This window comes from Rhinopithecus bieti, unplaced genomic scaffold (assembly GCF_001698545.2).
Source record: "Rhinopithecus bieti isolate Rb0 unplaced genomic scaffold, ASM169854v2 scaffold_37503, whole genome shotgun sequence".
In the NCBI taxonomy this organism is placed as follows: domain Eukaryota; kingdom Metazoa; phylum Chordata; class Mammalia; order Primates; family Cercopithecidae; genus Rhinopithecus; species Rhinopithecus bieti.
The window spans coordinates 747,712-774,884 of NW_016815616.1; the positions used below are offsets into that span (position 1 = coordinate 747,712).

General features: G+C 38.7%; 2 protein-coding genes across 4 annotated transcripts in view; one reads left to right on the forward strand and one right to left on the reverse strand.

Moving 5' to 3' along the window:
- Window positions 1-5,492: 5,492 nt before the first annotated feature.
- Window positions 5,493-27,173, reverse strand: part of WTAP (WT1 associated protein) — a 30,351-nt gene continuing 8,670 nt past the window's right edge. The window contains exons 2-8 of one of the 2 annotated variants that reach the window (XM_017853511.1): window positions 26,168-26,205; window positions 23,773-23,828; window positions 20,346-20,404; window positions 18,701-18,828; window positions 14,110-14,288; window positions 8,890-9,044; window positions 5,493-6,798 (exon numbers count right to left, since the gene is read on the reverse strand). In XM_017853511.1, coding sequence (XP_017709000.1) covers window positions 6,215-6,798; window positions 8,890-9,044; window positions 14,110-14,288; window positions 18,701-18,828; window positions 20,346-20,404; window positions 23,773-23,828; window positions 26,168-26,197 — 1,191 coding nt within the window. In that variant the 5' untranslated portion in view covers window positions 26,198-26,205 and the 3' untranslated portion in view covers window positions 5,493-6,214. Of the gene's footprint in view, window positions 6,799-8,889; window positions 9,045-13,062; window positions 13,891-14,109; window positions 14,289-18,700; window positions 18,829-20,345; window positions 20,405-23,772; window positions 23,829-26,167; window positions 26,206-27,173 lie in introns of those variants that run through there. The other variant, XM_017853512.1, reaches the window with a different exon arrangement.
- SOD2 (superoxide dismutase 2) overlaps window positions 17,238-27,173 on the forward strand; it is a 62,097-nt gene continuing 52,161 nt past the window's right edge. For both annotated transcript variants that reach the window (XM_017853513.1, XM_017853514.1), the window contains exon 1: window positions 17,238-17,289. The gene's annotated coding sequence lies outside the window, so the exon portion shown is untranslated. The remainder of the gene's footprint in view (window positions 17,290-27,173) is intronic.

Genomic DNA, 27,173 nt, shown 5'->3' on the forward strand with positions numbered 1-27,173 from the left:
CATTAAGACTTTGCAGAGATATGTGGATGAGTCAGATAAATCAGAGAAGATAAACGAGTGTAGGCCCCAGAGGTGGGGCAATAGAGAAGGAAAAAACCTGCATAACAGTGCAATTTCAGGAGAAATCTTTAGGGTCTGGAATAGTGGTAAAATCAGCTGCCTCCCCTGCTAAGAGCTCAGCAGCATACTTAAGTCTCTTCTTTTCAGTTATCTTAAATGTGTTTCCTGTCCCCTAACATATCTGAGTCCAAGGAATTCAAGGAATGCCTCCCGTGGCTTTTGCTCTATTCTATCCCATTTTCCCCTTACTCTCTGGCCACTTCTGAGTCTTTGTGGGCTTACTCTGACATCCCCTCAACATGTTCCCCAAGGCTCCTACTTTGCACCAGCTCCCTGGGTAATACCAGTCCTTCCCATGGCATCAGTCACCACCTGTATACTGACAAGTCTGAAATCTTTTTTTTTTTTTTTTTTTTTTTGAGACAGAGTCTCGCTCTGTCGCCCAGGCTGGAGGGCAGTGGCCGGATCTCAGCTCACTGCAAGCTCCGCCTCCCGGGTTCACGCCATTCTCCTGCCTCAGCCTCCCGAGTAGCTGGGACTACAGGCACCCGCCACCTTGCCCGGCTAGTTTTTTGTATTTTTTAGTAGAGACGGGGTTTCAACGTGTTAGCCAGGATGGTCTCGATCTCCTGACCTCGTGATCCGCCCGTCTCGGCCTCCCAAAGTGCTGGGATTACAGGCTTGAGCCACCGCGCCTGGCCCTGAAATCTTTACATCTAACCTAGTCTCCTAAACTGACCCTCTTCATTTAAATTCTTACAAGCGCATCAGGTCGGGCACCCTGGCTCACACCTGTAATCCCAGCACTTTGGGAGGCCGAGGAGGGCGGATCATTTGAGATCAGCAGTTTGAGACCAGCCTGGCAAACATGGTGATACCCCGTTTCTACCATAAAATGAAAAAATTAGCCGGGCATGGTGGCGTGCCCCTGTAATCCCAGCTATTGGGGAGGCTGACATAGAAAAATCGCTTGAACCTGGGAGGCAGAAGTTTCAGTGAGCCGAGATCACACCACTGCACTCCAGCCTGGGCGACAGAGAGAAACCGGGTCTCAAATTAAATAAATAAATAAATAAATAAATAAATAAATAAATACAATTTCCTATAAGCACATCAAATTTGACACTGAAACCAAACTCTTCCAGCCTGTTTCTTCTCTAATCTCAGTGAGCAGTGTAACTATCTTCTGTTAACCAAGCCAGAAATTTACCTCTGAAACTCCTCTTAAACATCACTTCTTCTAAAAGAACCTTCCAATCTCCTGCATTTGGTGCAGCATTTTACCCCTAACTTCCTCTTTCAACTTACCATATAATTCCTAGTTTATCTGTCTCCTCTACCAGACAATACAAGCTTTGCAAGATGATCCTGTTACATTGCTTTATGCACAGCTCCTAGCACATTTTAGGCAGTTATGAATGAACACCAATACATTCTTTATGGCCAGTGCCTAGCACATTTGAATGAGTATGAATAGATTCTTCTGGAGACAAGAAATATATTGTTTCCTGCCTGAAGGCTCTATCTAGAGTAAGTTTAGGAGCAAATCTTGAGAAGGTAATTGCATGCTTCTGTTGAGTGGCCAAACAGCATCTGTTCCCTGAGGGGTCCTCATTATAGCTACTCATATTATTACCTACTTATATGGGCTAGATGGGGGCTAAGAATAACGAATAAAGGAAAGAAGAGGAATTTTTTTTTTTTTTTTTTTTTTGAGATGGAGTCTCGCTCTGTCGCCCAGGCTGGAGTGCAGTGGTGCGATCCTGGCTCACCGCAACCTCCACCTCCGGGGTTCAAGCGATTCTTCTGCCTCAGCCTCCCGAGTAGCTGGGATTACAGGCCTGTGCCACTCTGACCAGCTAATTTTGTATTTTAGTAAAGACGGTGTTTCACCATGTTGGTCAGGCTGGTTTCGAACTCCTGACTTTGTGGTCTGCCCACCTCCCAAAGTGCTGGGATTACAGGCGTGAACCACCGTGCCCGGCCAGCTGGAAGATAATTTTTAAAATTACATCTTGGCTGGGTGCGGTGGCCCACGCCTGTAATCCCAGCACTTTGGGAGGCCGAGGCGGGCAGATCACCTGAGGTTGCAGTGAGCTGAGATTGCGCCATTGCACTCCAGCCTGGGCAACAGGAGTGAAACTCCGTCTCAAAAAAAATAATAAAATTATGTCTAGATCTCGAATCATAAATACCTGATGAGCAGGGTGAGTGGGCAGGAAGCCACAAAAATCTCCAAGTGCTTACTCATGAGGAGCCACCATTATTGCAGAGCTATGGAGCCAGTTTATCCTGAAGNTGAGATGGAGTCTCGCTCTGTCGCCCAGGCTGGAGTGCAGTGGTGCGATCCTGGCTCACCGCAACCTCCACCTCCGGGGTTCAAGCGATTCTTCTGCCTCAGCCTCCCGAGTAGCTGGGATTACAGGCCTGTGCCACTCTGACCAGCTAATTTTGTATTTTAGTAAAGACGGTGTTTCACCATGTTGGTCAGGCTGGTTTCGAACTCCTGACTTTGTGGTCTGCCCACCTCCCAAAGTGCTGGGATTACAGGCGTGAACCACCGTGCCCGGCCAGCTGGAAGATAATTTTAAAATTACATCTTGGCTGGGTGCGGTGGCCCACGCCTGTAATCCCAGCACTTTGGGAGGCCGAGGCGGGCAGATCACCTGAGGTTGCAGTGAGCTGAGATTGCGCCATTGCACTCCAGCCTGGGCAACAGGAGTGAAACTCCGTCTCAAAAAAAATAATAAAATTATGTCTAGATCTCGAATCATAAATACCTGATGAGCAGGGTGAGTGGGCAGGAAGCCACAAAATCTCCAAGTGCTTACTCATGAGGAGCCACCATTATTGCAGAGCTATGGAGCCAGTTTATCCTGAAGGGGCCTTCTCAGCATCTTCCCCCTCCGCCCCGTGTAAGATGCAGTCATTCTTGGTTAAGTTTCATAAAGAGTTGCAGGAGTCCAGGCCAGGTCTTAGCCAGAGGCTGGATTCACCAACCTACCATGTAGCAAATTCCTCCTTGGTCTCCATAAGGGGAACAGTGAATCACCAAATTGGATTTGCCATAGGATGGACGTCAGCAGTGTGCTCGTTACCACTAGGGGTGGCTCAACACTGCCTCAGCACAGCCACCCCATGGTGGGTCCAGATCAGTTAATGACATTACCTGGGGCTATGAAAGTGTTCACTATAACTACAGGGATAGGTGAACTCCCAAGACAGTGTTGTAGAGCAGCAGGCAATGATTGAGTACAGGGCATAACTACTCATGAAGAGAGGGAACATCTGAGAAACAAAGTTGTCAGAAGGAATGGCTTTACATTGTTTTGCAAAAGTGTCTCAAAAACTGGAGTAGTCAGTTGTATCCAATACAGTTGAGGAGCCAAGGAAACTGACATCTATTGCGCTCTCTGTATGAAGACTCCTACCAGGAACCAAACTGGGGCACCAATCGGGGCACTGTGATCTTAGACTTCCCAGGCTCCAAAAACAGTGAGGAATGAGTGTGTAAAGCCACCCAGTCTGTGTTTTTTTTTTTTTCCTTCCAATAGCAGCCTGAGCTAAGACAGTAGTAAGTGCTCTTACAGGGGAGAAAAACAAAACATGGAACCACGAGGATACATTTGCCCAAATCAGTTAAGTGTAATGCCAGGATTCAAACCAATTAGATGCAGAAGCCACTCTATCACCTCTCTTATCATAGTCATACCAGAAAATAAAGCATCCAATTCCAGAAATGAGAAATACTATGTACCACAGTATAAGTTCTCTGAGTTATTCATCAAGGCAGACTGAACAGAAACATGAAAATGTCACATTAACAGGTCAATATTAAATTCGGTCAAAAAATTGTATCACTGGCTGAAAAATTAATTTCCTGTCACAAACTCATGATTACACCAACAGGGCAGAGAAATTCCATTTTTGTTTAAATTGGTCAAGTTGAAGGATGTACATAACAAAAGCCACAGTATTTGATATATCAAACACCAAAATGTTTAATCACATGCAAATACAGGATTTTTTACGCACTTGAGCAGATTGTAGAAAAGGTTAATCAAGGCAGGGCACAGTGGCTCACAAGGTCAGGAGTTTGAGACCAGCCTGGCCAACATGGTGAAACCCTGTCCCTACTAAAAATACAAAAATAAGCCGGGCGTGGTGGCATGTGCCTGTAATCCCAGCTACTCAGGAGTCTGAGGCAGAATTGCTTGAATCCAGGAGGCGGAGGTTGCAGTGAGCCGCAATGGTGCCACTGCACTCTAGCCTGTGTGGCAGAGCGAGACTCTGTCGCAAAAAAAAAAAAAAAAAAGAAAAGGTTAATCAAGAGACAGTGCAGTATTTAATATACTTCTGAAGACTGGACATACCTGTATCAGCTAAACAAGCAAAAGCAGCAGTTACTTTCAAGTAAGTTGTACCTCAGTTTTCAAGTATTGTAATTCCACTTCCAGGGTTCCCGGATTGTATTACAAGTTATGTCTGAAACAATACTTTTTATGTTTTAGACGTAACAATACTTTTTATGTCTAAAACAATACTTTTTTCTGCTTCTAGCAGAAATGGAATTTTATTTCAACCATATATGAAAGCTATACATTTTAAGGCCATACTTAATTACCTCTGAGAAAATGGAGCAAACTTTGAGATTCTTCCACCTTAAAAACATTTTCTCCTACCTACATTCTAACACCCCTTACTCATGTAATATTACCAGGTATGTTGTTAGTAAAAATCAGTAGTACTGGCCAGTGTTTTAAAACAAACATTACTGACTACAAAGGTACTCTACTTGAAATCAGGTCACAAAAAACAAACCCTGCTTTTCAATTAAAACTCAAAAAGGGCCAGGCGCTGTGGCTCACTCCTGCAATCCCAACACGTTGGGAAGCCAAGGCAGAAGGATCCTTTGAGGCCAGCATGTGCAACACAGCGAGACCTTGTCTCTACTAAAAATAAACGTAGCTGGGTGTGGTAGTATATGCCTATAGTCCCATGTACTAAGAAGGCTGAGGTGGGAGGATCACTTGAGTCTAGGACTTTGAGGCTGCAGTGAGCCATGACTGCACCACTGCACTTGAGTCTGGGTGACAAAGTGAGACCCTGTCTCAATTTTAAAAAATAAATAAATAAAAATTTTAAAAAACCCTAAGATATATTTAGATGACTATTTTCTTTATACTTCTCTGTATTTTCAAATATTTTGTAACAATTATAAGTCAAGAAAAAAATTTAAGTGTAGCCCTAAACGCCAGCTCCATTTTGCAAAATAAGGCATAAATTAAAAATTACGTGCAAAATCAAAATCGATGCTTGGTCTTAAGTTTCACTGTTGTAGTACTTGAAGGATAATGAGTAGAAATTCAGTGACTCAATGAAAATCGATGACAAATGCTAAACATATACCCAAAACAAAACAAAAACGCTAATTAAGGAGTTACAATAAAAATCTTTATTTAGGTTTGGTCAGTACAGGTAAGATATACTGGAGTCACAGAGCAATATGCATTAACAGGATACAACAGTTCATAAAAACTGAGTAACTATGCACACAAATTTCTTAAACATTCAGTCACCTAAAGAGAAAATGCACAGATGTATGGTGGAAAAAACTGTATCTAACACTGAAACTACTACAGGACTCCATCAATGAGTCCAACTTTTAGTGATAAAAAACTACTGTACTGGGCAAACTTGGCAGTCATAAACCCACATCTACTCTAACAAGTCTGAATGGTGCATAAGTACAGTAACAGCATGAGTAAGAATGCCCTTACACAGCACAGGTTCTAAACAGACATAGATTTATACAGACGTCATTGTGTTATATTTTAAGGAAAAATTTCCATTTACAATTTCACATTAACTCATATAAAAATAACTTGACCCTACATAAAATGTTCTTTTAGCAACATTCAAGGTAATTAACTGTTACAATTTCCAAAGTGGCAGAGGTATTGAAGCAAAAAAAAAAAAAAAAAAAAAAAGAAAAGAAAAAAAGAAAAAAAAAGAAAAAACAGAGAAAACAACAACAAAAAACCAAAACGTACACCCACAAAAAGGCAAAGTGTGACAAAAGTTTGCATTAATTTTCTGGACAGTATCCTCTCCCAAATTAAATGACACTGTATAAAAATTTGCTGAAAAAATATTACAAAACTGAACCCTGTATATTTACACTTGAGTCCAAGCCATTCTGAACGTGGCGGGAACCCACAGTTCGGTTACCTTTCCCACTCACTGCTTTCTCCTCTTGAGGGTCATGATTGGAGTCTGTGTCATTTGATTGGTGTGTGAGAGAGTTTTCACTGCCCGTGGGAGAGTCTACACTTTCATACCCCGCACTGAGTTGATTTACGTAACCACTACCTCCTCTGCCAGTTCTCTCCTCTGAGCTGTTGGAGGACTTATTACCATTCCCTGGAGAAGGAGGAAAGTCATCTTCGGTTGTGTTGCCCTCCCTGTGAAATCCAGACCCAGACGTCCTCTGGCGGGAGGAGCTACCATTACTTGGTCCGTTTGTCAGACGACTGCAGTCTTTACTTGTGGCCTCCAACTGTTCTACAGGTTCAGAAGCTGTAGTCCTGCTGGTACTTGGGGCAGAGGCCTGAGACTGCTGCTGCTGGTATTGAGCCAACTGCTGGCGTGTCTCCTTCAGCTGCTGCTGCAGAACGAGAATGGTACTCTGCATACCCTCTACTTCTTCATCAAGCTGGATGATGAAGTCATTCAGTTCTGTGCAAAGGAGAGTCAAACCAAGTTTAATATCGCTTATAACACTGAAAACATTCTTTAGTGCCTGCCACAAAGCAAGGCAGTCAATAAATGCTTAAGTAAACAAATAAAATTCTTTTTTTTGTTGTTGTTGTTGAGACGGAGTCTCGCTCTGTCGCCCAGGCTGGAGTGCAGTGGCCGGATCTCAGCTCACTGCAAGCTCCGCCTCCCGGGTTTACGCCATTCTCCTGCCTCAGCCTCCCGAGTAGCTGGGACTACAGGCGCCCGCCACCTCGCCCGGCTAGTTTTTTGTATTTTTTAGTAGAGACGAGGTTTCACCTTGTTAGCCAGGATGGTCTCGATCTCCTGACCTCGTGATCCGCCCATCTCGGCTTCCCAAAGTGCTGCGATTACAGGCTTGAGCCACCGCGCCCAGCCAACAAATACAATTCTAAAACCACACTACATTTAAAAATTTTGCTTGGAATCTTAAAATATGACTGAGTTTGTTTTGGGGGAAGTCAGATACTTAAAATAATATATAGTCGGCCCTCCACATGCAACCATGGATTCAACCAACTGTAGAAAGAAAATATTCAAGGAAGAAAAAACTGGGTCTATACTGAACATGTACAGATTTTTTTTTCTTGTCATTATCCCCCAAACAATACAGTAAAATAGCTATTTTCATAGCATTTAGATTGTATTAGGTACTGTTAAGTAATTTAGAGATGGCTCAAATGGGAAGATGTACATCGGTTTGTATGTAAATACGACATCGTTTTATACGAGGGGCTTATCTGTGGGAGGTCCTGACACCAATCCACCATGGATACCGAGGGCAACTGTATTAAGCAACCAAGTTAAAATTGTTTTAGTCCATCTTGCCATATGCCTGATTACAGCCCCAAAGTTTGACTCACGTTTACCTACGGACCCACTATGGCCAGTCAGTCCCCTTATTCCTGACCCAGTGCCTTAGTTCCACAGCAGCTCTGGCCCTTAAGGACAGCGTGGTCCTCTATAACATTCCAAAGAGGCCCATGTTCTCAACCAAGGACTGTTATACATATAAGGACAAAAGTCACAGGAAATAATTCTTGAAGATTTTGAAAAGGTAGGTGGTTTAGAAGAAATTACTTGGCTACTGATCATCTTTGCAATTAACCAGAGACACTAATTTTCAATTTAAAATTTCAAATAATTTGGCTATTTTCCTTACTAATAATGCACCTTACAGAGAAGAGAGGCTGGGTGCGGTGGCTCATGCCTGTAATCCCAGCACTTTGGGAGGCCGAGGTGGGTGGACCACCTGAGGTCAGGAGTTCGAGACCATCCTGGCCAACATAGTGAAACCCCATCTCTACTAAAAACACAAAAAATTAGCCGGGAGCAGTGGCGGGCGCCTGTAATCCCAGCTACTCAGGAGGCTGAGGCAGGAGGATCGCTTGAACCCGGGAAGCGGAGGTAGCAGTGAGCTGAGGTCACGCCACTGCACTCCAGCCTGGGCGACAGAGTGAGACCCTGTCTAAAACAAACAAACAAACAAACAAAAAAACAGAGGAGAAACAGGAGAGATACAGCTACACTTGCACTAAAAAGGATGGAGGCTGCCAAGTTTTGTTTATCTCAGCAAATTTAAAGATTAAATCTCTTATTCACTAATAAAATCTTCACAGATACAATCAACTATATTACTTTCAGATCGCTGAAAACTGCCAATGTTTCTAAGATTCACACTTAATGAGAAATGGTTAAAGATATTCTTCCTTTCAAACACTGAATACAAATTTGTCCATCTTGTTAAATGATACAACACCCTTTTATCTTTTACCAAATCCTACCCCGACTAAAACAAAACTTAAGAAATTTTGAACAATAAAGAATTAGGAGGGTGGGGATAAACACACTAAAATTATATGGCTTTTTTTGCTGACTCAACTAAAAATGTTTCATTCATAATAATATACAATCATAGGCAGGGGTTAACAATGTACAGAATCTAACCTATAATATTCATGACTGGCAGTTTTAAAAAGCCAACAAAAAGTTAAGAGAACTTTTCAACAAAACAAAACACAACAAAACACAACACAACAAAAAAACCCTTACCATCCTGACTGCTTTTAAGCTCCTCACTATATTTCTTCTGTAAAGCCAACTCTGCTTCAAGTTGTGCAATACGTCCCTGGGACAGCTGCCTTCCAAGCTCTTGATTCTCCTGGATAAGCATTCGACACTTCGCCATTAACTTTTTCCCTGTTTGGCTACAAAGGAAAGAGCCATCCATCACAAAATGAAGACAAAACTCTGTCTTTGCTTACAATTATTACAGTGATAGATGTCACACATACAAACATAACTATATCACAGCAGATGCTTCCCCATAATTACCATCTTCTTTTCTGGGACACACCCATCTTCTGCATTTCAGTAATTTGCCAACACGGCAGCAAAAATAAACCCTAAACAAAAAGTGCCCAAACAGCTACACCTTGTTTCTATTACATCAATAATCAATTCTGAAATCCATCTGTTTTCATCTCAAATTATCATCTAAAATGGAAACAGAGCCAGTTTTAACACACACCTTGGCTATACCAATATTATTACACTAAGGAATCTAGTGCTTTATCAGAAAAGTTCTTGAAAAGGTACATGCAACATCAATCACAAATGCTTCTCTATGAAAATCAGTACCTACAAATAAAAATGCATGAGAGTATATTTATTCTTGGTAGAAAAAAACATTTAATAAGGATTTTCCTTAACAGGAAGTCCTCCAGCATGGGCAACATAGTGAGACCCTAACTCTACAAAAAAATTTTTTTTTAAATTAGCCAGGCACACATGCTTGTAGTGCCAGCCTCTGGAAAGGCTGAGGTGAGAGGATTGCTTAAACCCAAGTGGCTGACGCTGTGACCACGTCACTGCATTCCAGCCTGGGAAAGAGGGACTCTGTCTCAAAAAAAAGGAGGAAAGAGGGAAGTTTATGGTACATCCATCTTCCATAACTCTCAAGAATATATCTATTATATTAATTGAGGCACATTCAGCAATTAAGTTTTTTTTTTTTTAAGACTTTATTAACAGAAAAGATCGTCCTTTTGACACAAAAATAAGACCAGTGGTCACGTACCATAATTCAAACATGCAAATATCTGCCAATCTAGGAGTGTCACACTTCCCAGAAATTAGTTTCCAAATGCTAGTGTAACATACTATGGAACCAATGTGCACATACAGAGCAATTACAAATATGTAATGAAAAGCTCAAATGTTTCCCAATAAAATTTTACTGTTTTTCTTTAGCCTCAGCAATAAAAGGAGAAATTATTTGCTTGTTCTTGTAATTATTTATGAAGACAAGAAGAAAAAAATGATCACTTTTAAAGGGATCTAAGTAAATAACTGTGATATTTACCTTTGAGACTTGGATAAAGACAGTGTGACATTCTTGTCCTTGGGGTAAGTCCAGAATGACCTTATTGGTTAAAATGTTTTTAAAATTCTAGTCTTTCCTTCTTCTAGTGAGGCTTTCACTTGCCTGACACACTACTTCAGCATGCCTTAGAACTTTAAAAATGAGAGCATTTTGTAAATAATTATCAGTCTTTGAAGAAGTTTTGCACGGTTCTTTCACCTACAGCATAATTTTTTTTTGAGATGGGGGTCTCACTGTGTTGCCCAGACTGGAGTGCAGTGGCGTGACCTCAGCTCACTGGAGCCTTGACATCCCCAGGCTCAGATGATCCTCCCACCTCAGCCTCAGGAGTAGCTGGGACTATAGGTGTGCACCAGCACCCCCAGCTAGTTTTTGGAGTTTTAGTAGAGATGGGGTTTCACCATGTTGCCCAGGCTGGTCTCAAACTCCTAACCTCAAGTGATCTGCCTACCTCAGCCTTCCAAAGTGTTGGGATTACAGGTATGAGCCACCGTGCCTGGTCCCATGTTTTCTAACCTAATGTAATTCAAGGAAGTTTGTAATTAAGCTTTCTTCCAGAAAATATGTGAAGAGTTAAACCTGGGTTACTACTGCTCAGAGGAGCTGAAGGGTGAAAAGTCACCAGTGAGCATGTGGTAAAGGCTTTATTCTTTGATAACATTATTAGCTGGTGTTCTTGTTCATTGCTGCTGTAGCTCCAGATTTCCACCATTTCCCATTAGCACTCTCAGGCGTTAGCCTCCACTGAACATCCACTTAGAAATTAAACAGTGGGAAAATGAGAGCTATGCAAGATCGTCAAAAGCGATGGAATTCCTTCCACTTTACTGCCTATGCTCTCAAAACTATCTTCTAGCAAAGTATATATATTTCATTGGTGTTTACAACTAACCTTCTTATTATATGAATTTTAAAGAGTAGAAAAGACAACTATAAGAGACATTAATTTGTGACCTGACTTAACCCCATATAAAAATGTCACAAATTCTAATGCAAAAAAAGGGTTCGTTTAAAAAGTCATACCTTTTAATAAATAAATGTCTAAGCTAAGATAATCGTATCACATTTAAAACTAGTGATTACTAAAATAAATTTTAACAAAACCAGTTTTGAAAAAATAATTTAATTACAAGTAATTGTTTTTGAAATAATTTTTTAAAATTACAAACAAAAAAATCAACCCATTCCTAAAATCAATTAAGCCACAAACATAATAGAAAGCATTTTGAAAGATATACCTCTAAACACTCTAAAATGTGTGCATTCTCACATGAATGAAATATTGTAACTGAACTGGACAGGTTATTTCTGAGAATCTTTCTTCCTCAAAATTAAAACAAAAAAACAGTAAAGCGAAGACACACGTGCACGCGCACACACCCCAAAGCAAAACCCATTCCACTACTGGAAATATTCCAGACGGGGGATTGCCTGAGCTATTATTTGTTTCAAATTAGTGCTGTATTTATAGTACCTGATATACTCTGGCTTACAGCCAATTTTACAGAAAAAAATCCATTTATAAGTGATTTAAATAAATTATGATTCCTTAATATAATGGAAATACACTATGGAACCATTAAAAATGTAGTAGTCTAGATACACTAAAAAATGGAAAAATGCCGAAGAGACCAACTAAAAAAAACAAGGTGCAACTCATCTGTGTTTATGGTATGATCACATTTGTTTAAAATAATATACATGACTGTATATGCATAGAAATTATCTTGATGATACCCAAGAAAAAGTAATAGCAGTTACTGCTCCTAGAGAACAGAATGAGGATGTCAAGGTCACACCAGAGAGTGACACTCACTTTTCATCTCCCCCTTTCTCTATAGTATTTCAATTTTATATACAAGCATGTATTATCTTATTATTAAAAGAGAAAATTTTAACAATGACAAGAAAAAAAACCACAGAACTCATGACTGTTATCTAAGTGGCAAAGAAAGATGCCTGCTAAATTTGAGTACATGTTAATAATACATTTTATGAATTACTTTTCTACTAAATTCTACTAAAAAGATACTTAGGCCATTTCTACTGTGAACTTAAAATGGCATAAAATATATACAAAAGCGTTAATGCAAGCACATAAGCTAATTTCAAACAGATCTGGTTACTTACCCTCCAACCCTCACAAATAGTGAGAATTTTAGAAGCAGGTTTCTTCCTGAAAAGTCACACAAACCACTTCTTCAACCCACCCTCTGCCCCACAATCAGTTCCCTAAAGCACAAACATATAAGATACTTACAATTGATTTGAATGATTAAGAGAGAACTTAAGTCACCCTTGTTAAAACTGCACTTAAACGTTGGGACAAGCTGGAACATTTATCTTCCACTCATCTTAGACTCCATTATCACCAAGCGAAAATTTGAATTGGTGACTTATAGAATGATCTGACGGAAAAAATTCACCTCCAGGATTGGATGGAAGCATGAAGAAAATAATGCCTCATTTATCTAAATGATTAAATGAATTTGCTAGAAATGATCACTATACCTTTTTTCAATTCACAAAATGTCTTACTTAGGCCAGCCCACAGTTCCAACACATTATCTTCTGGCAGGCACCCTGTGAAGCTGTCCCGCAATTACTTTCTACTGCAGTACCCTGGGACAAAGTGTCATAAAAGTAACAAGTGTCAAGTCTCCTTGTCTTTTATGTAGGTCTTTTAAAAATGAGGCACAGCGCCTTTTCCTTCACTTTGAAGAGCACAGCAACAGTATTTCCAAAATGAATCTGCTCTCCACAGGCCCCCCCAAATTAAAATGTTAGAGTACAACAAAATCATCATAATATTCTTTGAACTTAAAAAAAAAAACCAACTATTTCAAGGCACATTTAATTTAATATCAAGAGTGCAATACAAAAGGCCCAAATACAATGAAGGAACACATTCCCCCATTAACACCAACGACAATGCTCTTTTAAACATGTGCCTGTTGAATGGAATGGGGATTTCATAAAAGTCACTAAAAAAATAATGCAGTGAGTCTCATCACAGCTAATATCCTTATACAATCTAGTTGTGAAATGAATGTTTATAATGCTTCAAACAGTTTCAACCTGAAGTTTGATACCACACCTTCATGTTTGTACAGTCCTCAGTAAGATAATCTACAGTTTTGCAACCATTCAAAGAACAAACCATTGAATAAAACCACATTGATTAAGGCTCAAGCAAGGAATACAGAGCCCCAAACTAAATGGTTAAATATATATGCTACTTGTACGGACATCTATTATTTGATTCTCTGGTGACTATTAAAAGTTGGTTCTCAGCAAATAAACCCTTTAAAGGCAAAATTCACCTCATTTGAGTTTTGACCCAGAAGTTCAACAACAATCATGAAGTCCACAGTCTTATTGGCAAAACTGATACACAGTGTCTCTAAGTCACTATGCTCAAGGTTAAGAGCGATGCATATTCCATTTTTACATTTTACTGGAATTTTACATGTTCAATTCATGATTTAAAATCTCTAGGTTTTCATTCCTTCAAACTGTCTGAAGACACAGTGTGCCACAGACTTAAGACTTCTGTTTCTCCCTCTATTTTCTTCAAACAGAAACATTTCTCAAGTGTCTACATGTTCTAGAAGGGGAATTTTTCGGAGGTGGCCACTTCTTCGGAATAGTCCGACGCCATCAGGCCTCTGAAGCAAGGGGAAGGGGAAAAGAAAAAAGCTGAAACACAAGGTTCATCTGGTAAGTTTTACATTAACCATTACAAGCTGGACAGTGTAAGAATGTGGCTTTTTTTGGCTCAAAAAGTCTGAGTCTTGGTGTGGAAACGAGTACTTGGCTGTCCCACCACAGCTTTCTCGTAGTGGGACTGTCAGGGAAGTCTTGACTGGGGAGTATGATTTGTTTACCTATCAGGCGTAAACTTCCAGGCACTCAGTTCATTTTGGGCTTGTTCCAGTTTGTCTTTAGTCTGTTCCAGTTCACCTTTCATTTTTAGGAAAAACAAGTTGATCGCTGGGTCTACCATTGTTGATCTCAGTTGGGCAACGCTCGGCTGCTGGACTTGCTTGAGGTACTGGATTTGAGTCTGTGCAAAGCAAAAGAAACAATTACGACCAAATCAAAGGAAACATACATAAGAAGGTGGGGAAAACTCCCTCCATTCACTTGATTTACCAACTCTTTCATTAAGTCCTCCCCTCTTTGATCCTGAAATTCTCTAGAAAAATCTTATAACTTTCTCGAAAAGTACAGATTAAAACTATTTGATGAATATGCTAATTACCCCAATCTGATCACTATATATTACGTGTACTGAAACATCACTAGTCCTTGAATATGTACAAAAATTATTTGTCAATTAAAAAATAACTAAGGTTATTCATTTAGGAATTGAGGCCATTTGATTACATCTCCAAATCTGGAACTTAAAGGGGCTACATACATTTTACTTTACAATCCAAAATTACCAAAAAAAACAAAATCAACCTGGTATTTACCAAAATGCTGACAACCCACTGGAAAAAAGCAAAGTTCAAAATATTAATTACCTAAGAGTTAATGAAGTCTTTTGGTTTGCTTATTTTAATTTTTTGCCTATGGAAATTATTCTATGTAAAGTCCCCTAAAAATACATCAGGTGCAAGATTGTAACTTAAAATACACATTTGCATTTCTAAAGGAAAAAATATACAGTACTCAGAGCTACAAGAGTTGCCGTTACAACTTTATAAAAGCAAAACTCTATAGGACCTTAGCCAAAATAAAGTATAATTTATATGTTTCCCCCTCTGAATAGATTTGAATCATAGAATTGTAAAGCTGGAAAGTAACTAACGAAACCCAAACTGCTTATTTTGAGATTAAATAACCCAACTGTTTAGTTCAGTGCCATAGCTGGGACAAGAACTCTAGTTCTCCAGCCTTCTGATTCCCAGTCTAGAGCTTTTTCCATCACACCAGAACCCTTCTACTTACATATGAAACCTTCAATTTCGACTTCAGTTGTACTATTTATTAGAACACTAAAAATACATTTCTAAAATATGAAATATAGTTATTAGCATTAAATTCATCATTTTCTTCACACTCAAAGTAGATCCGGCCCAAGACCTAATTCCACATGAAGGCTTAAACAGAATTACAGTTGAAATTTTCTAATATAAATTTAGTAAAGGAACAAATATACTAAGTAGTTTGGGAATATATTTGTTCCATTGAGCAAAAATCTAGTACAACTGCATAGTCAATGTGAAACCAGCTGCTAAGATAACAGAGCAAGAATAAACCATGACTTACAGTGCACTCCACGTACTGACAGGACTGATTAAAACAGTCTACTACACTGACTGAGACTCAGTTACTATTTAGCTTTACAAAGACCCAATAGTCAACACTTTCAATCATGAAAAGAGAGGTGAATCTGACTAGAATAAATTCCATGTTCTACGGAAGAGAACACTGAGTAAAGTGTTTTCAAAGTTTTATTCCTAAATCTGTTTTGCGTTGATTGGCAAAAGACTAAATGAAAAATAGAAATACCACTGAGGTGAACAAAAATGATAAGATTTTACTTACCAACAAAATAGAATATAGTTAAGAACATAGTACATAGTTAAGACTATAGCAACTATGTGGCTAACTTATGTCTTACACTCAAAACTGACTGACTACTGATGTACTTAGCAAAGACTGCACGTAGACAATCAAATAGATGATTTAGTATGCTGGACAAACAAATTGACTCCTGAGGACGTTATTTTATTTTTTCTAAGCTTAGCTTAATTTGAAACACCAAGAGTAAAAAGCAGCAGCTCTGTTTTAAAGGACAGGTACCTAATACAAACCTTTCCACTATTTTTCACTCGCAAGAGGGTAAGAAACCCTCCTTCTCAGGGCCAATCCTTTCAACCATTTGCTTAACCTATTCCCTCCTACCTCCTATAGTACACACAACTCCCATTCTTTCTACTCTTTAAATTCAGCTTCTCTCACTTCCCACTTGCCAGTTCCTCTAGAGCAGGGGTATCCAATCTTTTGGCTTCCTTGGCCAACAACCTCTTAACTGCCAAATCTAACGAACAATTTTAAATTCGTATTGTACAGAACTTTATGTACACCTTTGTTTTAATCACTTTATATTTTGGGGAAGGAAGAGGGAATGCTGGATTTCCTCAGTTTTCCTAACACCACACTCTACTCTTCTAAAATTTGATCTTTGTAGGCTCTATCCTAGTGCATTGTTACTCAAACGAGACAAGCCTGAAGCTGTGATTCCTCCCTAGATTTTTTTCATTCCTTCCACAACAGCATCCAAACTAAACAAGTCCTACTGACTGTGCCTCCAAAACACCTACTCTGTCCTGTCTGCTATTACCAGTGGCTTCATTTATCTCATCTGGACTACTTTAATAGCCTCACAATTGGTTTTCTTGCTTAAAGTCCTGTTCCACTCAAATCCATCTTTCATACTCAAGCCAGAATGATCTACCTAAAATGTAAATCTAAATCTGACCCATCATATACATCTCTTGCTCAAAAATTCTTCAGTGGCCCCCTCTCTTCTAGAATACCCAAGATTCCAGGCCTGACCTCATCTTTTTTCACTCTCACCTGAAACTTCATCTTCATCTGCCATATATAATCTTGCCCTTTCCTTGTGATTTTGCTCCTGCTGCCCTGCCCTGTCTGCAAAACCTCACTTGTATTATAACTGGAAGAATAGGAAGTTGTTCAGCTGGCCTGTGCAGGTGACAGCTGTTTAAAACAAAACAAAACAAAACCTGGAAAAGGTTAGGTTCCATTATAGTTGAAATAACCTTAAAATCCAGGTCAAGGAGACAAGAGTGATCAGGTATCACCAAAGGCCCGACCAGGCATAACATGATCAAAACCGCCAGTGTATATAGGACAGATGGAGAATCAGAGGTGCATGAATAGCACACACATTGTGATGTGCACACATCAACTATGATGTCAAGAGTAGGAATCCGGAAGAGAAAAGGAATTCAAGACATTCCGATCCTATGAGATATTATCATCAACACCATCTATTCACAATCTATCTCCCAAGTGCTAGCAGTCTAAAGGTAAGATCCGTTTTTCGTGAAAAGGGAAATTTGTTAAAAAACATTCATAAGTAACTGTGGAGAAAAAAGTATCAGTGGTGTGAGAACTACAACAAAACTCATAGAAACAAAAGAACAAAATGTGGTGAGAAGGTAGAGAAAATGATAATGGGCCAGGTGCGATGGCTCACACCTATATAATCCCCAACAGTTTTGGGAGGCCAAGGAGTAAGGATTGCCAAAGGCCAGGAGTTCAACCTGGGCAATATAGGGAAGACCTCATCTCTACAAAAATTAAAAAATTAGCTGGGCTTGGTGGCACGTGACTGTAGTCCCAGTTACTTAGGAAGCTGAAGTGAGCTGTGATTATACCACTGCACTTCAGCCTGGATGAGAGGCCCTATTTCAAGAAAAGGGGGAAATACCAACAAACTACAACAACAACAACAACAACAACAACAACAACAACAACAACAAAAAAAAAAAAAAAAAAAAAAAAAAAAAAAAAAAAAAAAAAAAAAAGGAAAGAAAATGATAAAAGCCAGCCTTTAGCAAAGCAAAACGTAAAGAAGTCATTTAGTAAAAAGTGAAAGAGTAAATAGGTACTTTTGTGGAAATTTAAACAATCTCTGTACAGGAAGTAAAAGGACTGTGACTGAGCCTTAAGGAACACTCTATTGGTAAAACAAACAGGAACAGGACCGTGCCCACAGATTTTTGGTGTCTCCAGTGAGCAGAATACAACCTTAGAAGACTTTAATAACACATTAGAAGACTTCAGTAGGTATGAAATGAATGGAGAGTACACAAAGAATTGAAGAAACATTCAGATTTTAAAATCAGAAACAAGGATACAGCTGCCTCTAATTATTTTGTATAATTACACTGCAAGATTGAGTCTAAACTACCAGAGCTGGACGATCAATTATGTCACTAGATTTCAGATCTACGTAGACATAGTAAACACTACACAGTACACATCAAAGTTCTAACAATTAAAAAGAACACGTTGAAGAAGTTGCTGACACTAGGAAAAACAGTTCTATACACAGAGGGGACAAGAGAGCACAGGTAAAGTCATCAGATGGCTTTCCTAACCAGTGAAAGTAAAGCAATAGGGAGCAAATGCTCTTTTATTGATTATACCCTCAGACACCAAGGTATCTGAAAAATGTCTGAAATTGATGAACTAATATTTACAATGCATGAAAATTTCAAAAAACAACTTAAAAATTTTGATTTCTTGGCCACAAATTTGTTTAAATGAAGAGACATTATCAAAATTTTTCACCTAGTATACTTAAAGCTGTAAGTGTACATATCTATAAAAAAAAACCTCTTATATTTAGCATTGTTTAAAATTAACATGCAATAAGGTGGACTAAAAACCAATTCCTCAACTAAAGACATTTATGTAACTTGAAATACTTACAGTACACTCTTGCATCTCCTGTTCCTTGGTTGCTAGTCGCATTACAAGGATGTTTTCCCTGCGTGCAGACTCTTGCTGTTGTTGCTTTAGTTTTTCTTCAGACTCTCTTAGGCCAGTTACATCATTAGCTGATGATTTAAAAAATATATATAAATTTAATTTTAAGATCAAGTTTAAATACCTCTGTCAAGAATTAAAAACTAGGGTCAAAAAATTAATCAAGTCTTTAACTTCCATCCTAACTACTTTTATAACAAGCAATTTATTTCCTGGTCATGACAGCTTATTTAGAAGGCAATGTGTCATAGTGCTCCATGACTACCAACTGAATTATGTTTTTATAGTTTCACCTATTTCCAATAGAAGACAGGAAACATTTGTGTTATACAGTATTCACAAAATCCTGATGAGTACGTTTTAACCTATTTAATATAAAAATGCTGTCTGGGCAGTGGCTCATGCCCGTAATCCCAGCACTTTGGGAAGTGAGGCGGGTAGATCACTTGAGGCCAGGAGTTTGAGACCAGCCTGACTAACATGATGAAACACCATCTCTACTAAAAATACAAAATTAGCCAGTCGTGGTGGTGCATGTCTGTAATCCCAGCCACTTGGGAGGCTGGGGCAGGCAAATGACTTGAACCTGGGAGGCGGAGGTTGCACTAAGTCCAAATTGTGCCACTGCATTCCAGTCTGGGCGACAGTGCGAGACTGTCTCAAATAAACAAACATATAATTAATATGGTAGTAACTGCTAGACAATTTGTATTTTAAACTTTGAGGCAGGATCTTATTCTGTTACCTAGACAGGAGACCAGTGGCACAATCAGGGCTCACTGTAGCCTTGACCTCCCAGGCTCAAGTGATCCTCTTGACTAATTTTTTTTTTTTGGTAGAGACAAGGTCTCCCTATGCTGCCTATGCTGGTCTCAAACTCCTGGGCTCAAGTGATCTTCCTACCTTGGCCTCCCAAAGTGCTGGGATTACAGGTGTGAGCCACTGTGCCCAGCCTTAATCGTTCATAATGTTCATGATTTCTTTGGATAACATAGTCACGTAAAATTAGAATTTCAGGGTATTAACCCTTCTGAAGTTAGAAAACAATATATATTGGTTTTTATACTCAACAAATAGTATGTTGTTCAAACAGTAAAAAGTGAGACTAAAATGGCTTAAAATGATAAACTTTATTTTCAGCAGATTTAAAAAATTTGTAAATATATATTACATACAATTAAGTTATACATATTAATTTAAGCTATCATAAATCTGTTACTAGTTGCTTCTATTTATTTCTCTTCTAGACTAGTAACTCACGCTTCAAGTCAAATTCCTATGTAGAAGGGGTTAGGGACAAGTAAGAAAAGTTTCAAGTAGTTCTGAGTTACTGTATCTATACTCAGAACCTGGCATATAATTCTGCTAAGTCACGCCATTACATGAGTATTACATGTCTATCTTCTCCAATGACTGAGACTATGTCTCATTCACCTTTATATTTTCTTGCACCCAAAAGTGCCTATTATAGTTCTTATAATAAAACACCAGAAAAATTACATTTGCTTTAATAAAACCAATTACCCTTTTGATTGTAATGATCAAAAGGAGATTATTCAGTCTTTAAGAAGCTAAAACTCAAACTTACAGTTAAGATCTGTGTACTTGCCCTCCAAAGCTTGTACATATGCTTCATATTGTTTCCATCTAGTAAAAAAACCATACATTAGTTGTTATAATAAAATAGCTTTTATTAAATAAACTAGAAGATATCTATAAACTCACAGATTTTAGTAATACTGAGCATTCTGCTGGATGATTTTTCATTTTAAATCTAGTTTTTTTAGACAGTCTCGCTCTGTCCCCCAGGCTGGAGTGCAGTGGCACAAACAGGGTCTGGACTCAAGCAATATCCCTGCCTCAGCTTCCTGTCTGTATAGCTGGGACCAAAGGCACATGGCTAATTTTTTGTAGAGAGGGGGTCTCACTGTTGCCCAGGCTGGTCTTGAACTCCTGGGCTCAAATGATCCTCACACCTTGGCCTCCCAAACTGCTGAAATTACAGGCCTTAGTCACCACACCCCGGCCTAAATCTAGTTTAACTGATAATAAAGTAGTCCCTCATTATTCCTTCCCATTTTACAGGAAACAGGTAAAAGGAGATATATAGAGAAGGTGTTTTCTGCTGAGAACATGCCAAGCATGCTCTGGGTGAGATCAAACCCCAGATTTGGTTTGTTACTTTGGTATCACTGACGATGTTCAGGATAATCCTGGATTACAGAAGTTGGAAAAAAAAAATCCTACTGCTACTTTATGTTGTCCCCTTGGAACAAAAGGCATATTAGAAATGTGCCTAATTATGTAGAATCGAAGGTTCTTTATTTTGGCTCTTTTGTGAAAATACCATGTGACTCTTCCCAAGGTAATATCAATTTCTGCCTGTAAACACAGGGGGAGAATACAACATTTTTCAAGACTGTAATTTAACAATCTCATCTAACTGGCAGAAACCTGCATGCCATACGCTATCAGAATACAAGGGGACTGTTTTTCTTCATTATACTTCTCTACCTTGAACACATACACTGCTAAGTCTTCTTAGCAATAAGGATTTTTCCCAGTCTTATTAGGCAGTTCCTAATGGAAAGTACCCTGCCCTGAATGTCTGTTCTCCTGCATACTTAAGAGCCATGTTTTCAAGCTGCTCTTAAGGTACAGTTAATTAAAATTTGGCTTTAGAAAACCATTTTATAATCTTAAAAACAGGCTTGCCATGAGTTATTAATGTTACAACATAATGAACAAAAAGGCTCACGCCTGTAATCCCAACATGGGTTTTTTGAGAGGCCGAGGCGGGCGGATCATGAGGTCAAGAAATCGAGACCATCCTGGCCAACACAGTGAAATTCCGTCTCTACTGAAAATACAAAAAAATTAGCAGGACATGGTGGCGCATGCCTTTAGTCCCAGCTACTTGGGAGGCTGAGGCAGGAGAATCACTTGACTGGGAGGCGGCGGTTGCAGTGAACTGTGATTGCACCATTGCATTCCAGATTGGTGACAGAGCGAGACTCTTGTCTTAAAAAAGAAAAAAAGAAAAACCTTCTTAATACCAAACTAATCCACTTTCTATATAAACACTACTGTTAAGCTAAGGTCATGCTTTGTTTTTATGGCACTTACAACCTAGGACACGTACAGTTTACCAAATATTTGGGGATGTATAAGAGAAAGGTCTCAGTGGAGGCTATAAAAGAACAATTTATTTTAGAAGAACAGAAAAATATAAAAACTGAAGCAAGAACATGTATATCACAAGGATACAAAGGTATAGACTATTAAATAAAGTAGCAGTTGGTTTAAAATCACAAGGAGGGCCGGGCGCGGTGGCTCAAGCCTGTTAATCCCCAGCACTTTGGGAGGCCAAGGCGGTGGATCACGAGGTCAGGAGATTGGACCCTCCCTGGCTATAACGGTGAAACCCGTCTCTTACTAAAAATCAAAACTAGCCGGCGAGGTGGCGGCGCCTGTAGTCCCAGTACTCGGAGGCTGAGGCGGGAGAATGGCGGGAACCCGGGGAGGCGGAGCTTGCAGTGACCGAGATCGCGCACTGCACTCCGCCTGCAAAGACAACCAGCGAGACTCGCTCTCAAAAAAATAAATAAATAAATAATATAAATAAATAAATAAAATCACCAAGGAAATCAAAGAGAAAAAAATCCACCTAAAAGTCTTACATGAGAATTCCCTAAGGAAAGATGTTAAACTGACTGCAAGGTAATACATTGCATATAATTTAGAAACCTTAAAGGTATCTTAAAATAAAACATTTCTATGATTCTTTATTAAGATTACTGATTTTTCCCCTCCTACGGTTAAATCAAGAAAATGACTGCAAAGACTAACCAGAGCAATTATGTAAGAAGGCATAAAAAGAAGTGTACAATCCCAGAGGTAGGGAAAAAAAAGATCATGGCCAGCCATGGTGGCCCATGCCTGTAATTCCAGCACTTTGGGAGGCCAAGGTGAGAGAATCACTTCAGGTCAGGCATTCAAGACTAGCCTGAGCAACACCTCACCTCTATTATAATTTATATACACATTATATATATGTATATATGTTATTGTTTTAACACTTGTTGTTGTTTTAATAGTTAACAAACAAACAAAAAACCCAGCATTGAGCAGTAGTGTATCTTAAGGTAAGTATCTACTTCAGCATAAGACAGAGTGTTTTAGAATACCAACAATTTAAGTTTTATGTGCAGGAAGACAAAGGTATCCAATGGAAACTGTCCTACGTATGAGATTATGGCAAAAAAAAAAAAAAGATGAACAGTGTGTTCATAATACAGTAGCTCTGCAAAGGTCAAAGCAGGAAATTGTCACACTGTAGGAAACAACAAAATCTGTGTTACTCTATCTCACAAAATATCTTTTCTCTCTCTCCCCCGCTTTCAGCTTGTTAAAATACTCATTTTATTTTTATCTAAAAGTTATCAAAGCTATAAAACACAGAACACACTACTTCCTGATTTCTTACACAATCTATAAAGATTATATGCTGTACTTGACAATCTGCTTTTGTAAGACATTTATAAGACAACCACAGAAATTCAGAACTGGAAGTCACCTTTAAAAATAACTTAACCCAACCCCTTCAACTTACAGATGAGAAAATGAAGAGTATGAAGTTAAATGAGCTGGTCAAAGTCACGCTAATAAGAAAAAGTAACCTCACTTCATTAGTAAATTATGTATTTCTTCCATAAATATAAGTTCATCTTTTAGGATTACATTTTTTTTTTTCAAATGTTAAACACGAAAAGAAAAACTACACAAAACAAGCCATATATTTGTTAAACTTATAGCTTCCTAGTAGTTCTTTAAAGTGTTACGTTTTCCTCAGTGTTAATATAAGAAATAGGTCATAGTATGTTCAAAAAGTACATTAAATTATTTGAGGATGTAACAACATTAAAAATAATATCTGACACAAAGACAATTACAGTGTAGAGGCATAATACAATGTTCTATACAAAGATTTTATTTTTGAACAAATAACATTTTACCTTAGAATTAACTCATCTCTTGCCATAACTTTGAAGTCTGTTTCACTCAGTCGAACCTATAAAGAGAATTACAATATGAATTGAGTGATCTTCCTGAAGACACAAAGCTCTATGAGACCTATGAAACACCTCCTGAGTGTGAGATTTAAATAGCTCAGTACATATTTATCACTAAAAAAAATTATTTTATTACAAAAGTTTTTTTTTTTTTAAGGTAAACTATTTGTTATCTTAACAATGGGCATCATCATTAGGAAAATGCACATTAAAATCCCAGGTATCACCACACACTGATTAGAATGGCTAAAATAAAAATTAGCGGCAACACCAAATGCTGGTGAGGATTCAGAGAAACTGAAGTTTCCTACACTGCAGGTGAGAATGTAAAATGGTCTCAAAAAGATATATACTACATGATGTCGTTTATATAACACTCTGAAATAACAATTACAGAAATGGAGATAAACTAGTGGTTGCCAGGGGTCAGGCATGGAGAGGGAGGGGGTAGATGTGGCTACAAAATAATAACTCAATGAAGATTTATGGTAATAGTTCAGATATGTATCTTGATTAATGATGGTTACACAAAGCTAGACATGACAAAATTGCATATAGCTCTTCCCCACTCCCCCCACAAACAGTACAAGTATAACGTGAAATGTGCATAAGCTCTGTGGATTGTACCAATGTCAATTCCCTGATTTTTAGTTATTAGAAATGTCTGCTAGTCATGCAAGACGTTAACAATGAAGGAGGCTCAGTGAAAGCTGCACAGAACCTCTCTGGACATTTATTTGCAACTTCCTGTGAATCTATAATTATTTGAAAATAAAAAGTTGAAAGAAGGGCATAAGCTGACATGCTTCAAAAACTGAGAAACAGTCTATTCGCTATACCAAATAAAGGCTGTAAAGGTGAGATAACTCTCCTATTTCAGTATAAAATTAAGGCTTTGGTGGGCATTGTGGGTCATGCCTCCTGCACTTTGGGAGACTGAGGCGGGAGGATATCTTGAAATTTAGGAGTTCAAGATCAGCCTGGGTAACATGGCAAAACTCCATCTCTACCAAAAAATACAAAAATTAGGCGTAGCAGCACACCTGTAGTCTGAGCTACTTTGGGGGGCAGAGGTGGGAGGATTGCATAAGCTGGGGTACGAGGCCACAATGAGCCAAGATTGTACGACCGTACTCCAGTATGGGCGACAGAGTGAGACCCTGTCTCAGAAAATAAAAAATAAAAAGAAAATAAAGGCTTTATTAGTACTTCCTTATTTTATTAGTATTTTCCTTATTTCACTTAAATTTTTTTCCTTAAAAATGTTTCAAATTATAATACTAACCAGTAAAATAGTATTACCATAAAATAGAATGGGGGGGACTATCGTAGTGTAATATATTAAAAGGCTGCCAAAGGCAGCTCACGCTTATTATCCCAGCACTTTGGAAAGCAGAGGCAGGTGGCTATCTCTTGAACCCAGGAGTTCGAGATCAGCCTGGGCAACATGGCAAAACCCCATCTCTACAAGAAACACAAAAATTAGCTGGGTGTGGTGGCACGTACTTGTAGCCCCCAGATACTCAGGAGGCTGAGGTGGGATGATCACTAGAGCCCAGGAGGCAGAGACTGCAGTGAGCTGAGATTGCACCACTGCACTCCAGCCTGGGCGACAGAGCAAGACCCTGTTCCAAGGGAGGAAAATCAAAGGCTACCAGAGGCAACACACAGTAATTCTCAGATTATGAAAGTATAATACAATCCTTTACTCATTTTACGAGTAATTTGACTCCACAACAGGAAACTTCTGTAGTATCTACTCACTTAAATATTCAGTTTAGTTAAGCACATGCCCTGCTTTCCCAATTGAATCACAAATTCCTCCTAGAGACCCTTTTATAACATCCACTGTGTGTGTGTGTGTATGTAAGAGTAAACTCGAGGTAGGAATGCACAGCAGGGGGAGATTGAGACTAGACAAAAAAATTTCAGAGACAAAAGTAGAATTTGAAAACTAGCTATAACCATTTTTTAAAATAAAGTTTTTAATTATAATCAAAGGGATTTACATTAAGAAAAGAATAATATACTCATAATCTCCATTTTTGACATTATTTGTATATATGTAGCTGGAAATATTCACATAATGAACGTTAAGAGTAGACCACGGGAATATTATTATAACTAAAGTTTTCCAAAATCTGAAAATATTCTAAAAATATACTGATATAAGATACAACATCTAGCACATTGTACAACTCCAATGCTATTATTGTTATAAAGGCAAAGAAATGAGAAATAAGCAAACAATGATAATCCTTCAAGTCTATTTTTTTTTAAAAGTGCTTACAACTGCTTAAAAAAAAAAAAAAAAAAAACCCAAAACCAAAACCCATACCTTCTTGGGAAGAGGTTCTTCGTTGGTCATCTTGAATCCTAAAAAAAAAGTGGAGGGAAAACAAGTTCAATTGATTTTCTTCCAGTGAAAGTAGGAATAAAAAATACTGACTCTTTCAAATCAATTTATTAGTGAACTAAATTACTGTCGAGTAATTACAATTTAAATAATTTAAAAAGTTTTAGATTTACAAAAAGCGGCAAAGATATTACAGAGTTCCTATATACTCTACACCCAGATCCTCCTCTGTTAACATCTTCCATTATTACAGTTATTGGGTAGTTTTTACAAATTCCCTCATAAAAAAGCTGATCAGCCATTCAAATCATTTGATGTCACCATAAAAGGTCAAGAGAAATATAATTTTTCATCACACTATTACAATCCCCCTATGAAAGTCTCGTCACAGACGTGATACTGACCTCAAGTAGTATCCTAGCCATGTTGCTAAGGGGCTATTAAAGGGTAATACCAGCTTAAGTCTTCCTTTTTATAGCATTAGGTTGTTAAAGCAAGGCAGTACCTATCACAGTCATAATTTACTACTGCCCAATAGTTTTTTTTTTAGATATATTATATATTTTATTTTTATTTTTTTGAGACACAGTCTCATTCTGTCGCCCAGGATGGAGTGCAGTGGTGCGATCTCGGCTCACTGCAACCTCCGCCTCCTGGGTTCAAGCAATTGCAATTCTCTTGCCTCAGCCCCCCAAGTAGCTAGGACTACAGGTGCGAGCCACCATACCTGGCTAGTTTATGTATTTTTAGTAGAGATGGGGTTTCACCCTGTTGGTTAGGCTGGTCTCGAACTCCTGACTTTGCGATCTGCCGGCCTTGGCCTCCCAAAGTGCTGGGATTACAGGCATGAGCCACCGCACCCGGCCTATATTTTGAAATATATGTATATGCTAGGTGTGATGGCTCACGCCTGTAATCCCAGCATTTTGGGAGGCTGGCGGGTGGATCACTTGAGGTAAGGGGTTCAAGACAAGCCTGGCCAACATGG